This window comes from Cuculus canorus, chromosome 13 (assembly GCF_017976375.1).
Source record: "Cuculus canorus isolate bCucCan1 chromosome 13, bCucCan1.pri, whole genome shotgun sequence".
Classification (NCBI taxonomy): domain Eukaryota; kingdom Metazoa; phylum Chordata; class Aves; order Cuculiformes; family Cuculidae; genus Cuculus; species Cuculus canorus.
Window position 1 is genome coordinate 15,384,773 of NC_071413.1, and position 16,995 is coordinate 15,401,767.

A 16,995-nucleotide genomic window follows, 5' to 3' on the forward strand; every position below is an offset into this window, starting at 1 on the left:
AACGCTCGTTCTTCAAGCTGCCCTCCCCAGCTGAAGCCACCCTGCCTAATTACTGAGTGCCTAATTGGGGCCGCAGACACCCCTGCGGACAGCTTCCCTGCCCAGGGCTCCAACACACCGAGGGCTCTCGGAGTCGAGCGGGGGTGAGGCCCCTCCGCAGCAGCCCGGGCGGGGCGACACGTGGCGCTCGCGCCTGGCCCCACCCTGCCGTGACGTCACCGCGGGGAGCGCGCAGAATGAGGGCATGCGCTGGAGGCGCGGCTGCGTGTGGGGGGGCGGGACCTGACGGAGAGGGCGTGGCCAGGCGAGCGTCCGAGGCAACGTACGGAAGCTGTGGCCAGGCGGGGGCGTGGCCAGGCGGTGTTCGAGACTGTGTGTGCAGAGTGAGGCCGGGCTTCGGGGAGTGAGCTGTGGCTTGGGGGGCGTGACCAGGCGCGGAGCCCGAGGCTGGGGGCGTGGCCTGATGAGGGCGTGGCCAGGCTCGGGACTGGAGGCTGGGGGCGTGGCCTGATGCGGAGGCCGAAGCTGTACAAGGGGCCCGTGGCGGGGGGCGTGGCCTAGCTAGGAGGCGTGGTCAGGCCAGGAACTCGAAACTGTGCGGGGGCGTGGCCTATCGGGGGTGTGTCCAAGGGCGAGGCCGTGTTCGGGGGCGTGTCCCGCCGCGGCCCGTAGCAGGCGCTGTCGCGGCTGAGTGGCAGACGCGCCTGGAGCTGGCGCTGGGGCCGCACCGCCGCTCGCGCCGTCGCCCGCCCCCTCCGGCGCCATCCGGGGTTATGAGGCGGCCTTGAGGGGCGGTGACGGGGAGCGCAGCCCGGCAGGGCCACGGGGTGGGTGGGGGGGGGGGTGTTCTCGCTTCGCCTCGCCGGCTAAACCCATGACTACGGCAAACTGCGGCGCCACCGACGAGTTCGACTTCAGGCTGATCTTCGGCGAGGACGGGCAGCCGGGCCCCGGGCCGCCGCTGGGGCCTGCAGGTGCGCGGTGACGCCGGGCTTGAGGGGAGCCCGGGCCTCCCGCCCCCCTTACGGCTTCCCCGGGGACTGATGCCCCGGTGGCCTGCGGGGGAAGCGGCCCGGACCGCGGGGAGGGGGGCTGCAGTTCCTAAACCGCCCCGGAGCCCGCCCGCAGCCCCGCGACCGGGACCCGGGGGAGTGAGAAGGGTCCTGGCGGGAGGGGCGTGGGGATAGGGTCCACCGGTAGTGTTGGGGTCCCCGCACGCAAGGGAACGGGGTCTTGTAATGGTACGGGGGAATTGGGTGCCCCGCTAGCAGGGGGGCTGGGGTCCTGCAGTGGGATCGGATCACCCCCGCGGGCAGGGAGATCGGATACCGCAATGGGGTGGGGGAATGGGCGTCCCGCTACGGGATTGGGGCCCCCCGCAGGCAAGGGAACGTGGTCTTGCGACGGGATGAGGGATTGGAGTCCCCCGCAGGCACGGGGATGGGGTCCCTCAGTGGAATGGGGGAGTTACGGTCCCACGGTGGTATTGGGGTTCCCCTGGGGCAAGGGAACGGAGTCCTGCAATGGGATGGGGGATGGCAGTCCCCTAGGGGGCAGTGGGATTGGAGTCCTGCAATGGGATTGCGGTTCCTTGCAGGCAGGGAGATTGGGGTACCCGAGAACAGTGGGATGGAGGTCCCTTGGGGGGCAGCGGGATGGAGTCCCGCAGTGGGATGGGGGAATGGGAGTCTGCCGTGGGGCAGCAGGATTTGAGTCCTACAGTTGGATGGGGGTCTCCTGGGGGACAATGAGATGGGATCCTGCAGTGGGCTGGGGACCCCAGGGGGCAAGGGATCCCACGATGGTTTGGGAGTCCCCAGGGGCAGCAGGATGGGGTCTCACAGGGGGCTGGGATCCCATGGGCTGGGGCTCTGGTGAAGGCTCATTCAGGGGCTTCTGTGAGGGAAAGTTTCAACCCAACCATTCCCCAAATGGAAACCGTTGTAGTCGCTTCAGTTCATCCTCATAAACTCTGTGTACGTGCATGTGGGTGGGCAAAGCGCTGCTTTCTGGGATGTGGTGGCTGTTTGGGTGCATCTGTACGGAGATATATATGGATAAACACGCATATTTCAGCGCACCTCCCTTTTATCCTGTTCTTGTAGTATTGGAGCCTGAAAATGCTGTTTAAAAACCTCGTATTCATTAAACCAGAGAAAATAGAGCACTGCCTGTAAATTGCAAGTGTGGGATTGGTGAGAGCCAGCTGTGCAGTACGTAGCTGCACCAGAGTTTGGTGGAGGCACACTTTGTTTCTGACCTACCTGAAATAAGTATTAATTAATTGGTAATGCACTGTCTGAAGTTTAGCTGCTTAGATGATAGGATAGCTCTGAAATGTGACTGTGTCCAGGCTATATGATGCAGCCATGTTGTGTTCTCTCCCTCGATTGTCTGCATAAGTTGGTTAGGAAGAAAATTGTTTAATACAGTCTGTACGTAATCCAGTTTAATTTCTTACAAAGTCTTTAACTTTCTTGATGCTAAGATTTAGTTTACAGATTCCTTCAGAAAAGGGGATATTTTCCAACGTGGTGGAATAGCAGATAGTGCTTTTGGGAAGGGGGCCCCGAGTTCTGCCAGCCAATTAAATGCAATATGGTACCATATGAAAACAATGGGGAATGTTAACAAATTACAACAAAAATAATGTTGCCTCTATTTCTATTCTTTTCACATTAAAACTAGTAGTCTAAACTGCTCTTCCATCAGTGATGGGTGAGAATGAGAAAACAAGTAGCTCAGAAAACTGGAAATACTACTGGTACTCAGTTCACTTTTATAATATTTATGTTTTGGTAGCATTCCTTAACAAGCAGTTCAGCCGTTACTCTGAATATAGACTATTTTCAGGAGTGATAAGCTTAAACTATTTTTAAGGCAAATTTGACAACGTGATATTTGGACCGTAAACTGATTTGTTTGCTGTAGCTTTCAGTAAGAAATCCTGTGTCTGCATCTGTAACTCGGTAGTTTTACTGTTTTGTGGTATACTGAAGATGATCTTGCCTGCTGTGTGCAGATGTGATCTTCAAGGGAAAGGGTTAGAATAGGTCTCTGCCTTCAAGTATTCTATTAAAAGAATAGCCAGACTTTAGCTGTTAATTCTGCCCATGTATTTTACATATGAAAAACAGGGGGTTGAATAAGAGAGGATCCATATTTGAAATGTTACATTTTCTCTTTCCCCTTCTGAAAACATGTTGGTTAGATGAACAAAAGTTCTTAGATCTCCCTAAAGCATTTATTTCATAATCCCATATAATTTGCCTCGATATTGTCTGTTGTGCAGCAAAAGAAGCATATTTATTTTTCTAGTGTATGCTAAGAATAAAACATGTAAGTCAAAGGGAAGTTGCTTAATCTGAAATAAATAATATTAAAATTACTAAGACTTCCATGGTCTTAGAGAACACTTGGAAACACCTTCTCATGCTTCATGGTATCTCTCTAGAAGTTTGGGATGGGCATCCTTGTGAAAGAAGTGTCTAGTACTAAATTCTTGTGTAAATTACACAGAAATCTACATTAATGTTGTCTCTTACACTGAGATTATTATAGTATTGTGAGGATTTTGTTCTTTTATATATGTACATATATAAGTATGTATATTTATGTACTATTTTGAACTGTGTGTTTAATCAAAAGCAAGAAAATGTGAGCTATTTTTTAATTTAATTAAATATACTTTTGATTTCTGAACAATTAAGAAAATGCTAGTCTTAGACAGTAATTACCCTTTTTATGACATTAAAAGGCAATAAGAGAAATTAAACCAACTGGGGTTCTGAGGTATGATAGACTGGTGTCAGTGGTTTGCAGGATAAAAGAACTAACATACTTAGCTTTGTGCTAGGTGGCAGGAGCTGAGATCTGTGTTTGTCAGTAGTTCTTGCGTGCTTGATCTGAAAATTGTAGTTCGTGCTGCAGAGAGAAATGCATGAAACATGGCTTTAGGATGCTTGTCTGTAGTCCAATACTGCAAACTTTGCAGCACACATCACTCAAAGGGATGGCCCATTTCACGTAGCTTGTGAGCTGAAGTAAAAAGCTGTTCAGCTCTGTTTAAGTGTAAGTTAGATACTAAGCCACTTCTGCAAAATCTTGCTCTATTTCTCTGCTAGTTCAGTGTCATTGTCCCTAAGAAGAAATAAATTATTACTTTGATTTTGTAGTGTACAGTTCTAGGTGCTAAGGAGCTTTATCTTTTTCTGACAAATCAATTTGAGCCTCCAGTGCCCAAAGGTAAAGCTATAGAGCACTCTGAAGTGCACCAAATCTCTTTGATATACTCTTTATTGCGAAACTGTTTGGTTAGCTGCAGTAGCATCTGATTGCATCTTGCTACCTTATACCAGTTGCATTTGAAATGCCTGAGTAGGCATGTGAATTACAGTATCGTTCAGGTCCTGTGCAGTCTGCTAAAATAGATTGTGAAGTAACTTAACTTTGTCAGTTAATGTATTTCAGGGGCCGTTGTGTTTGGTCCTTTTAATGAAGAGAGAGATGTAATATGTGATACTTGAATAATTGAATCTAACTTGAGTACTTTTCTTCTGATGCTCTCATCCCCTTCGCCCCCCAGTTTTGCAATTTGCCTAGAATTCATTAAGCATTAAGGAAATAAACTGCATTAAGGTCTTTGAGCTACTCTTAAACTCCACTGTGGGTGAGGTATACTGTTTAAATGGCAAACTATGCCAAAAGGGGAGCAAATACAAGTTGCAAACAAAATTATTTCTTTGGCTGCATTTTTACTTAAAGAATGACTTTTTGCAAGGTGAGGGCCTTTAAAGAAGTTGGATTATGTAGTACTGAGCTGGGAATTCAGGATCCTGTAAGTTTCTGTAATAACCAAGGTTATTTCTTGTTGCTATGTGAAGTGGGGAGTAACTTAAAATTAGAGGCTGCCAGCTGTTTGATACCCAGAAAATAAATTATTTAATTACTTAGTAAGCTCTGATAGATGAGTTATTGATACTGCTGTTCTGAATTCAGTCTAAAGTCTTCCTGTTGTTTCTGATAAAGTCTTTGAAGAGTGAAAGATGTGCTAAGGTTTTGTTACCCAGTAAAACAGAATAATATGTGGAATTCCACCCTAACACCCAGCATCTGGTTTTGGATTATGAAATAGAGGAGGAGAAATTTGTATTACCTTTCAATAGAAGTAATCATCCTTGGTCGATTTTAATTTTGTTTTCTCAAAATGAATTCTTTAAAAATACTGGTAAAAGTGCTATCCTTACGCTTCTGGTTCATAATATTTGTTTTAGTTTTTTGAAAACTGTAATGAGCTGAAAAGGGCTGTCAATATCCTGTGACTTAAAATTTGGTTAAGTAATACTATTTATTACAGTACAGCAATACCCTGTTGCAGTTGAATCCTGCAACCTTTCTGAAAAGTATGGTATGAAAAGTATGAAAAATACCTCAGTTCTGTGATTTAGTGACAATTCAGAACATCTTTGAACTGGAGCCTTGCTCCAGAGATGTGTATCTCGATTTGGATCTTCAGTTTATGTGAAAACTCCTATACTTCTGTTCTCTTTTTTTTTTCCTCTAGCTTCAAGCCATTAGCCTACTGGTTTAATGCTGTTGCTGGACATCGAAACTGAAGTACACGTTTTGTCATTGTGACTGTCAAAGTAATACCTGATCTTCTATTTTGAAGGTTTCTGTGTCTGACCACCTTTCTCTGTGAACATCTGATCTGCTTGAGCTACTCTGTTTACCTCCTGCCTATGCGTTATGCACTCTGAAGTGATAATAGTGTTGAAATTTTCCTCACTAGCTAGGCAGAGTTCTCTGCAGCAAGAACTGATGCTAGATGTGCCATTTAGTTTTTTTTATGTAGTAAAAGACTTTCAACCAATTACTTGTACTGAAACACCACCTCAATACTAGTCTTCATATCTTTGCTTTGATCATTGCTATGTAAGTATTCATCTTCTTAAATGTGTGTTGATGGCAGATATTGCTGTTGGATATTGTTGGTAGAGAGTAGAAAACAGCTTAAGCTGTTTACAGAAGTTTGCAGTGTGCTTGAACTTTTTGTTCTTTTCCCTCAGATCGTGATTAAGGTAAGCAATACTAAAAGTCAGGTTGTGGTAGGAAAGAGAGTAGTCTCATAATTAGACTGAATGGAAAATTAAGGGTTGGATGTTGGCAATAACTGTGAACTTGAAGTGTGAACTGACTGAGAGTTACTCTTGGTGAAATTCACTTTTGTGATTATATACCTCTGATCCAGAACTGCTGCAAAGTTTGCTTTGTGTAGCGGAGTAAGAGAAACTCATGAGATCTGATCTTTTGAAGTCTTTTTAACAAACCATCTTGCACACCTGTATGGCTTACCTGAAGTTTCATTCCTTTTTAAGTCTCTTTATTCTGTTTAGATTCAGTTGTCTGTAAAAGTCGGGGAGAGGGAAGGTCTTTGCATAAGATAGTAACTCTGTGGTTAATATGTATAATTTGAGCCATCTCTATAAATACAGCTGTCTGTGCTGGTCTGTAAACGTTTGCTATACAAGAGTGGTCTTGTGGATTAAGACTGGGATCAACTGGTACAACTTTAAGAAAGGAATGAATGGACAAGCACTTGAGTCAGGATTTGGGTTTTTTTCTTCCCTAGATGTAAACAACACTTAAATAGAAATGTTTCTTTGTTTGTTTATTAGATGTTGGGCTTTCAGTGTGTCATAATAGGAATCGCCATTTGAGGGAAATCCAGTTACTCTCATTTTATTTTACGAGCTGGTAGATGCTGGTGTCTGTGCTGGTAAAGGATTGACAAGCAGGGACACAATGCAAATCCGTTGCAGGCTGTGGTTATATAATCTGCTGGTGGAGGGGAGGAGAGAGAACCAAACAGCTGCATCTGACCAAAAATAGAGGGGCTGTGGCAAGAGCCTCATGACTGAGAGGTAACCTGGACACTGAGGAAGAACTAAGGGAAAATGCAAAATAAAGTCAAATCTTATCAATGGAGGCAGAGTTGCCTGGCCATTAACAGTAGCAGATTAAGATGGTAATCCTTGGAAGCTGACGTGTTTGATTACGTTGTGGTTTTTCACAATGTGCCTGCTAAATGAAGTCTTGCCTATTTGGATGAAGCTTGACCAGGATGAGACTGTTTGGAAGAATACCAGATTCTCTTGGGTGCTGTTGCGAGACAGTTGTAGTTGCACCTGATCTAATGTCATAACTTTTATGGTTTGGCATATGGTTCTTGGATCACTACATAGTGCATCAAGAATCACTAAGCAGTGAGTCACTATGTAGTGCAGGGCTTTGAAAGAGATCTCTAGTTTGACAGCGTGCCACTGTGTATGAATTTGTAGTCACACCTCACCTTCTGTCTCCTTCCTTCCCATCTGAATTACAGGCACAGTGCATAAGAAAAGAAATCCCGAGAGTCGGGATGTGGGAGGTGGGCAGAGGGGATAAAAGCATTTGTGCTGCTGCTCTTGTTTTGTGTGTTTGTGAAAATTAGAAATAAACTTTCTTCAACAGAAGTAACATTTCTGTGAGTGAGAAATGAGAGTAGATGGGGCCTGGGTCAATAGTAAGCAGCAGTTTGGCTGTTGAGAGCAATAACGTAAATACGGGAGCTGTTGCCTGAAGCTGCCCTAGTGAGCCAGGGAAATACGTGGAGCTGGCTTGGCAGGAAGCCCAGCCTATAAAACAACATCCAAGTCCTTGCATTTGTCCAGGCATGCCATGTGGGTTCAAATGACAGTGGAATTTAAGATGAGTGAAATGATCAGTAAGGCTCAGTAAAACTGCAAGGCAGTAGCAAGCTTGTTAACAAGCCAACATTCTCTTCTACCTTTAGTACACCCATCAGTGAGTATTTTTGTGAAATACTGGCAAAATGGAACATAAAACTGTGGAACTGTTCCAAGTCACTCAGGGAAGGTCAGTTGAAATCTGAAGCACTGCAGAAGGGGTCGATAAGTAGGCTGTCGGGCTGTGTTGTTGTCTGCACATCCCATGAGTTCACTGAACAGCTGAACTTCATCATTTACGTGGCTCTTCTTATTAAATGTCTCCATGGCACTGAGTGCTTACGGTTGCTTTTCAGACAAAGGGTAATAAGTGAGACAGAACAGAAGATACTTCTCTTCTTTGGGAGGTCCAGTCCTCATTTTTATGTTCCTTGCGGGAAGGAGGGAAGACTCAGCTTTCTGGGAATCTGACTACAAACCCATGATCTTTCAGCAGTAAATTCATAAGGATATTAGTCTGGGTTTGGTTTGTGTTTTGCTTTGGGATGGGTTTGTTTGTTTTTTTTTTAAAGCAGAAACAAAAACTTAGAGGCTGCATGCAAGACATTTGTAGGTAGAAATATGAGCAGGTACTTATTTATTACTCCCAGAAATGCAAAATCGTATTGTTCTTATTAATATTTAGATTAATAGTAATTACTTGTTTAAAAAATGGCTTCTCAGACTGTGTTTTGAAGATTAGTCATGATTTCTACAAATCAGGAATATTTTTAACATTGATGGATAGAGTTGGATTTTTCTGTTTTGTTTTTTAGCAGCTTGATGGAGAGGGTTATTTTTGTAATCTTGCAAATAGTCCTCTTCGGACTCACTCTTGGATCCTTTCGAACCACGATCTTTGCATTTTCTTATGTATGAAGTTATTCTAGATTGTGGGAGTCAAATAACTTTGAATTCACTGTTTAATGAGAGCACGCATATTTTAGTGGCTGCTAACTTTGCCTTTTAGGAATCAGTGCTGTGAGAAATGTTTCATTTGCTGTTTCTGTTCTTTTCTTTTTAATCCTAGATCTCAATTTTGTTAATCATCTGGTAAATAGAAAAAAAAAATGGGAAAACCACTTGAACATAAATTCAGTGATGAGCAGTATGGCACTGTGCTGGAGAGGGAATGGAGTTGTAGGTGGTTGTAGTTGGGACAGGACAAACACTGTTACCTTCTAACTGAACTTCTTTTGCAGAGTAACCCTTTTTATCTTCATACCCCAAATTAAAGCTTTCCCTAAAACCAGAATGAGGAGCTCATAGCACGTTCAGCGTCCGTTCATTAACTGATAGTGACAATGATTCAGTGCTTTTGATAGCTACATAATGGCCTGTAATAATGTCTACAATGATTTACAGCTACTCATGTGTCTGAGATGCTTTCTAATAGCTGTTCCCTAAACCAAGAACTTGAAGGTGATGAGATAGAGTAGTTGTAGGATTACAGTGGGCTTTAGTGATGTTGTTTGGGATAACTGTACTCAAGTGACAAGGCCACAAGAGAATGTGTGGTTTTATCGAAAGAACCACTAAGTCTGTAAACTTTTTGTATTTTGCGTGGCTTCCTTAAATTGGTCAAAGATTCCATTTCATCAGTGTAATTTGTCAAATACAGGGTTTTGAGAGCAAATGCCATGGTCTTTCAAATTGCCAGGCTTTTTTTGGTTAGAGGTGGGAGGTTAGACTGCTCAGGTACAGCATGGGGTGAAACCACCACTCCTGCTGGAATAAACACAGGCTATTTTGGACTCTGCAAAGAGATTCAGAGTTTCAGGGCTTGCATCTGGCATGGTTGTGAGGCATACTAGCGTGGTCTCCCTTGTGTTTTGAGAGTTCATTCTGAAGGTTGCTGGAAAAAAGGGTGTTCATGCTCTGCTTCAGCCTCTCCTTTCCTGCTTGGTTGTTTGATTCCTGTTTCTGCTTGTTATGGTCACCATGTTGACTTAACAAAATGAATTCAAAGTGTTTCTGACTGTACATTCGTGTGAGCAGTTAGGAAAATAGGAATATTTTGGATAATCATTCCAGCTCATTTCAGAGTACTTTGTACAGAGCTTTTGAGTTTTTGCACCTAAGTCTACACTACAGTTGTGTTATGAACTAGATTGGTGAAAAGCTGTAGTATTAATCATTTGAAATACTGAGTTAACTACATGGTAGGATCCCTGCTGTGGAGTGGTTTGCCCTCTGTCCTGTGTAGGGCAGCTGCGTGTGTAACTGTGATTTTGCTGGGGTGTGAAGAGTTCCTAAACTAGTTTGTTCAGATATGGCTTCTCAGCCTCTGTATCGTGCTGTGTTTGATAAACAGAAAGAGGCAGAACCCCAATTCAGTCTCCCCTCCTCTTACTGTGTGATCTCTCCCTGCTTAAACTTCTTGCCGTGGTTTGTTGCATTCCTTCACTACCAGTTTTTGCAAAGCCTATGTTGCCATACTCTGCTGTAAACTAAAATACCCGTTCTCTTGCATACTCTTGCCTTGTTTTGTTTGCACTGGGACTACTTGCACATTCTGATTGTGGACACTTGGGTTCTGCTCAGTGCTTGGTTCAGGACTGGAGCAGGCTGTAAACCTGGAAATGTCCATGTATCAAGCAGCACGTTGCTATCAGCCAGCTCATCAGTGTAGGAAATTGGTCAGTGGTAAGGGTATCCATGTAGATAGTTATGTGAAGATTTTAGTTTATAGGTACAGGGTAAACCAGAACTTTGAATAGCTAGAGAGTCTTTTCTAGAGTCTGTAGGTTTGCCCCACACAAAGAAAGAGTTTGTGGATAAACTGATCTGCAACACCAAGAACCTAGGTAAACCTTAGGCTGGCAACTAAGGAAAATAATTCCCTTATTCTCTTCAATAAATATTTGCCACTTATCTTTATGATCAGTCTTCTTCCTGTTTGGGAACAACACATCAGTTCTGGAGTGTTCAGTCTTCTCTCAGTTTCCATGTCTTCACATACCAGCTGCTCTGGGACTGCAGGGCTGCAGTCCTTTCATGGATTCTGATTGTACAGAATAATGTGCTTTGTATTCAGAATAATGTACTTTGTATTCAGAATAGCAGTGACAAATAGGCTGATAATGCTACGTGTTAGTAACTGCGGCACAGATGTACTGTGTTGTTTTAAGAATACCCCCAAAGGCCATAGCGCATTTCTTAATCTCTGAACTACTGGGTCGTGCTAAGCTGACTTTCTCTCTAACACTGAATGACAAATGAGGCTTCATCAAACTGGAGGGCAGCAGCTTCTGTTTTCTTTACAAGAGTGTTACGCAGTAAGATCCTGTGCCCTCTTGAATGACATACAGAGGAAGAAAGGAAGCAAAGAGAAGCCTGTAGAACTTACAGATTTTTGAAGAAAAAATTAAATATTTTTCTTTTTTTTACCTGTTATAGATAATCCTTAAATACTGAACAACAGTTTTTTTATTTAAAGTCATGCTTCATAATCAACAAGGAGCACCAGGGGAGCTGGAGAAGGCACAAACGCTGCCTGGCACCTGTGGTTACTATTTTCTGTTCTTATAACTGAACTGAGAGTGACTAATTCTCATTGAACCTTAAATTTACAAGCTGGATTCTTTCCGTACTTTGTACATTGCTTTTTATCAATGTATCTCAAAGCTCTCTGCTATGAAAGATTGTGAGAACTTAGGTTTTTTAAAAAGGGAAAAAACCTCAACTGAGCTTTAACTCCATCTGTTGTAACAGAAGTACATGGCTTTCTGAATTGTGCTCATGGCTTAAACAGATGCATTTGATTTTTGTGTTTATTTAGTCTGGTTTTCTTGCATATCAAATAAAATGTCATGACTGTTATGTCCATATTTGGAACTAACTCCATCACTTAAGGGTGAAGCTGGACATGCACTAAGGCAGCCATTGTAGTTGAAGTACATACCAGGCTATGGCCTTAGGGTTTAGTTGCACATTACATTTTTATTTAATAGTTAAAACACCTGCAGTTCCTGCCTTGGTTGCTTGTTTCTCCCCGTGTCCTAGAACTTGCCATCCTGTCAGTTGTATATATGCAGGTGTTTACGTTAGTGCACTGCGAATCTGATTGGCAAAATCATCTGGGTTAAAAATAATTCTCATTTCCCCTCCCCCTTTGCATGTGTGTGGGAGGGTAGTTGCTGCTGGAAAAAAACATAACATGTAGTTACACCCTGAGAACCAGTATGTTCTTATTTTATACAATGTCAGTTGTAAACATTTGATGTGCTGTATTATTCTCTTGCTTAAACTGGCATGGCTTCATTATTATTCTGCATTTCTACTAAGAATAATGAGTTCTTGTCCAGGCTAGAATTTGGATGAGATTTACTGAGGAGTCCTCACTGTTGAGGAGGTTGTTTTTCTTGTACATTTCCAGTATCCTTGCTTAACTCAAGAAAATGAGTAAAATTCTGATGGGTATGAAAGAGCTGCCTCTAGAGTACATGACTGACAGAGGTAAAATTTATTTTTATCCTTTTTGAGTAATCTGATATGAACATAGAGCACAAAATCATTGAAGAGGGAGAACTGCTTCATACAATGACAGTGGTTGTAAATCATTGTTTTCTGAAAAGTTAAACTTGCACTCCTGTTTCATGTATTGCTAAACTTGGTCTGTAATGGTGTCCTCCCCCTGCTCCACCTTGCCACCTTAATTGTTTTCACAGTTGATACTTTTTTAGCATAGTATTGGGTGGCTTAGTAATCAGTTATACTGCTTATAAACCTATGCATTGCTGTGGTTTTTAAGGGGTTTTTTTGATTGTGTTTTTTTTAAGTTGGTGTTTTAAGCCTGTAGTAAGTGTCTCTGGAGAACTTGCTTGCAATGAAAAACTGGAGATAAATACCCAGTTATAGACTTTAGTGTGGGAGAGTACCAACCAGCACTCTGATGGAATCTTCTCTCTTGATGGCACAAGAGAGAAACTGTGACTATTGGGTATTTTGAGTTCTTTGTGAAGAATAAGACTCATCTTTCATCCCAAGAAATATACGAACCACTGTAAATCAGTAGGGTAATGAAATAAGAAAATGGAGCTGCATGTGCTTTTTTGTTCTTATTTACAGATATTTCTATGGCATTCTTTGTAATATCATCGTGTTCAGGAATAGAGAATAATAATAACTGTCATGACAGAACTGAAAACCAGAAGAGGTTGTCATTCTTTTTAAAGTTTGGGAGTGAAGACAGATTATATGACTTGCCTGAGAATGCACATGATGTCTGTGGCAATGCTCAAGTCTTTCCTCATGCTATTTAAAGGACTTGATTACTGATCCTGTTTTCACAGTAGTATTTTTATAAGACCTAGGTCATGCTGCACTTTCTTAGTACCTTGTAACAACTCCTATTGTCTAAACCTGTTTGTTTATGGGCTTACAAACCTAGAATAATAAAGCAGTTTGGATAATTTTGGCACAGGGCTTGCGCTGAGACATTTAATAGTAATTGACCTTCCTTCTGTGGAGGACTGTCTCACCGTACAGCTGCACAATGTGTGTGCCAGTACATCACTGGGGAGTGAACAACTGGTGGGCAGGCGTTACTAGTCCAGAATGTGCAGTTTGATATGGCAAATAGTGAGCAAAATGCACTTCAGGAGCAGTTGTTCTTGGTATTATTTAGTTATATTCTTCAGTTATATGAGACAGTGTTGTTTTAATACTGAACAGGAGTGTCTGTAAACCAGTCTGTTGCCAGACAGTAGCAAATGTACATTTGAAACAACAGGGCTTCTGATCATTGATAGAGGATGACACAGAGGCCTAATGAGAGATTGCAGTGGAAGTCTGCAGCTTTATTAGCTTGTATACACTGTGTGAATATAGGACATTTGCTAACTTTTGTGATCTGTCAGTAGTAAACCTGATCTCACAAGGGTAGGGAAGAAGGCTTCACTAAATTTCTAAAGACTCAGTGGCTTCTCCATCCACTGTAGTGTTAAAAGTCTTAAGTTAAAATAAGGCTGAGTTTTGGTTGGTTTTTTGTTGTTTTTTTTTCTGTGCTGGCTACCCAGAAGACCTCTTTCTCTGATCATAAAACAAAATTTGTTTGACGAGCTTTTGGTCTTAGCAAACATTGACTTCTTGTTTTGTTTCCCTGTCTCTTATTAAATGCTTACTGGAACAAATAAACTATTAATACTGCTTCTAAAATGGAAGTTAAACTTATTGGCTCGTAATTCTTTAGTGCTTTTTAACCTTTTATTTAGTCCAGTTTTCTTTACTCTGTGTGGCTATTAACTTCGTTAGCAATTGACTCAGCTGACTTTACTAAAGAAAAGCATTTAACACACCTGCCTTCTCAAGGTCAAGGTGGGCTTTTCATGCGTGTGGTACTGCTGCCCTTAGTCTTTGTCTTTTGCTGTGTCTGTTCTATCTAGCATCTTGTCCCCATGTGCTTGTGGTAGTTCTCATGTTCTGCCTTTAGAAACCTGAGCAGGTTTCTGTTTCTTGAATGCATCTTTCTTATATTTTGTGGTCAGTGAAGGCCTAATGACTTGGCTAACTTCACTACTTTCTTTCCTCCTGCAATAGGATTGTTTGAGTATAATAGGTCTCCTATTAAGTAACCAGATTTCCATAACTCCATTTTTTGCCTTGGGCGTCTCCGTATCTCTTACACCTTGCATTTGCCTATTGTGAGACCTCCCTGAGTTTGTTTACCCTCTGCTTTTTGAAGCCCTGTGATGTATGTTTTTGAGCTATACTCACTCCTTTCCTTCTTAAGGGCTGGTTTTTTTTTTTTTTTCCTTTCTTTTTTCTTATGTCTTTCACTCAGGTTATATTCATCTTTTTATATTTACTAGTTCCTTCAAACTGATTAGAAGGCTGTTACAGATTGGATTCTCTCTGCAACCTTTAATAGGACAAAAATAATTATTGGTAAATAGTCTAATAGAATTAATGACATGGTTTGTAAAGGTCTTAGTAGTCAGTGTTGTCCTTTGTATGAGCAACTAACAGGTTGCTTTAACACTACAAAGGGGAGGGGTTTTGTGTGCAAACTGTAAGATCTTTCTATTGATAGTGTCTGAACATGGTTTGGGTGATTTAGACTTCAAAACGCATTGTTTCGACAGTCTTAAGCGTGCTTTTGGGATTTGGTGTTCATTAGATGCATAGTTCTTACCCTAGGTTTTTCGCTTCCTGTTTTCTGAGTGTGTGTGTGTGTCTGCTGCTGGGGAGGGGCGATGGGAGAGCATGGTGCCAAACTCATTAGAAATTGTTTGTCGTGGAGAGGGACCAAAGAAGCCTGAGTCAGTGCTCTCCTGCCTCCTCCATCACTTCCACAGTTCTTCCCAGCTGGTGTTGATAACCGCGTGCTAATCTGAACTCTCTACCTTAGCTGCTTGATGCTTAAATTTTGAATATGTATCTGTTCGGGTTTTTTTTTTAAATTCCGGTGGCATCAAAAGTGATCAAATTGTCTTAAATATTTTAAGATTTTTGTCATTAAGAGAAAAGGATAGAGAAGTAGGGCTTTTTGCAATGGTTAGAGTTTTGGCACAAAGAATGTGCTGCTAATGTTCCTAAAGCCATTAATGACAGTAAATGGTTATGGACAGGCCTTAGAGACTTCTAATTGTTGCATTCCTATAACATTTTTTCTTTATTATCTCAAAATCTCTGTACCTCTTCTGTTTGTAAGTTTTGAGTAGCTGGATGATTGCTTTTATTAGGATTGCCTTTCTCTTCTCTTGACCTAGGCTTCTAGTACTAATAATGAGTTTGGACACAATGACATCTGAGGTCATGCATGTGAATGTACTGATGGGAATGGAAAACCTGTAACTAACTACTGCCTGCGTTGCGTGTTTTCTGATGGGAAGGAGCAAAAAGAAAGATCTCCAGTTAAATAAAGTATTAATAAAATGTTTGTTATCCTAGTGAAAGGATAGGGAAATGCAGTTTTGATAGTGTTCGTATTGGAGGTGATGCTGTTTTATGTTTTTTCTAGTTTAGTTAATTTTGGGCTGATTAATTCTGTTATCAGTTTCACTAATAGTACTTGATAATTAACCTAATATTTTTCAGCATGGAAAGGCCTCAAAAACAATGCTTCCTGTCTGGGTCTTTTATCTGATCGTGGGAGAGAATAGATTTATTTTAAAATCAACTTTACTTTAAGGAGCATGGCAGCAAATTATGGGACACACTTAAAACAGTTGCTAGAGTAAATATTTACATGAATAGGATAAAGTAATTTCTGCTGAGCAGTGTGAAAACAGTTGGTTAGAAACATCTTTTGCGTGTTAATAACTTCTAATGACTCTTGAAATCTGAAAAGTATTTAAACTACTGATACTCAGAACAAAACCAATTAAAAAAAAGTAGAGCTAAAACTCAGATGAACATGTATGAACTTGTATGAACATGATGTCTCATCATCACATTTGACACAGGAGCATTTTAGTTTGCAGAAACAGGTATGCTTCTGCATAATATTCCCGTAATACTGAAAATACTTTAAAAAGGCCAAAAAAACGCAACCCAAACCACAACAGACAGCACTAGAAAGTGTAATTTTAATAATGTTGGTGTTAAACGTTAGTGGTGGGCCAAAAGCTTTCAAAGTCATTCAGTGTTAAAACAAATTACTGGGGTTGCTGAGACAATACTGATAACAGATTTTGAGACTAGTTTCACTGTCTAGTGGTGGGTGGTCCAAGTATATTTAATTTCATCTTCTAGGAGATGATAGACTAGTGAACTACCTGAGGTCTCCTTCATACTTACTTTCTATGATTATATGGGGAAGGATCTATTTTACAAGGGGAGAGAAACAAGAGTGGAAGCATAGCGGGGATGAAATAAGAAAACTGTGTTTAATACTCTTGTTTCAGACAAATGACTCATACTGACAGTTAATTCAATATTGAGAAGCAGGGCAAGAAAATCAGCTTCAGTTCTGTGAGACAAAGCTGCTGATTTTGTTAACTGGACTTGTGCTCCCTCTCAATTGCTTGTTTTTCTTTGAAATATTTCCTGTGTTTTGGATAAGTTCGTGAGATCTGAGAATATTTTGTTTTCCCTCTTATGCTGAATAGTTTGTGCCTAAACCTTCTGAGACTGCACTTGAAAAATGCTGTTCTGTGGGGTGGGGACTTCAGAGTTTTCTAAGCAATTAGAAAAGGTCTTTAGAATAAAATTCTTCGTAATATTTTTAATAATATTCTTTACTAGACATCTTTTCATTGAATATTTTTAGTTGTTTATAGTCTTT

The 16,995-nt window shown here is 41.6% G+C and overlaps 1 protein-coding gene across 2 annotated transcripts in view; it reads left to right on the forward strand.

Annotated features, from left to right (window-relative positions):
• The first annotated feature begins 840 nt into the window (after positions 1–840).
• Positions 841–16,995, forward strand: part of NFATC3 (nuclear factor of activated T cells 3) — a 73,100-nt gene continuing 56,945 nt past the window's right edge. For both annotated transcript variants that reach the window (XM_054078671.1, XM_054078672.1), the window contains exon 1: positions 841–974. In XM_054078671.1, the coding sequence (XP_053934646.1) occupies positions 875–974 (100 nt within the window). In that variant the 5' untranslated portion in view covers positions 841–874. The remainder of the gene's footprint in view (positions 975–16,995) is intronic.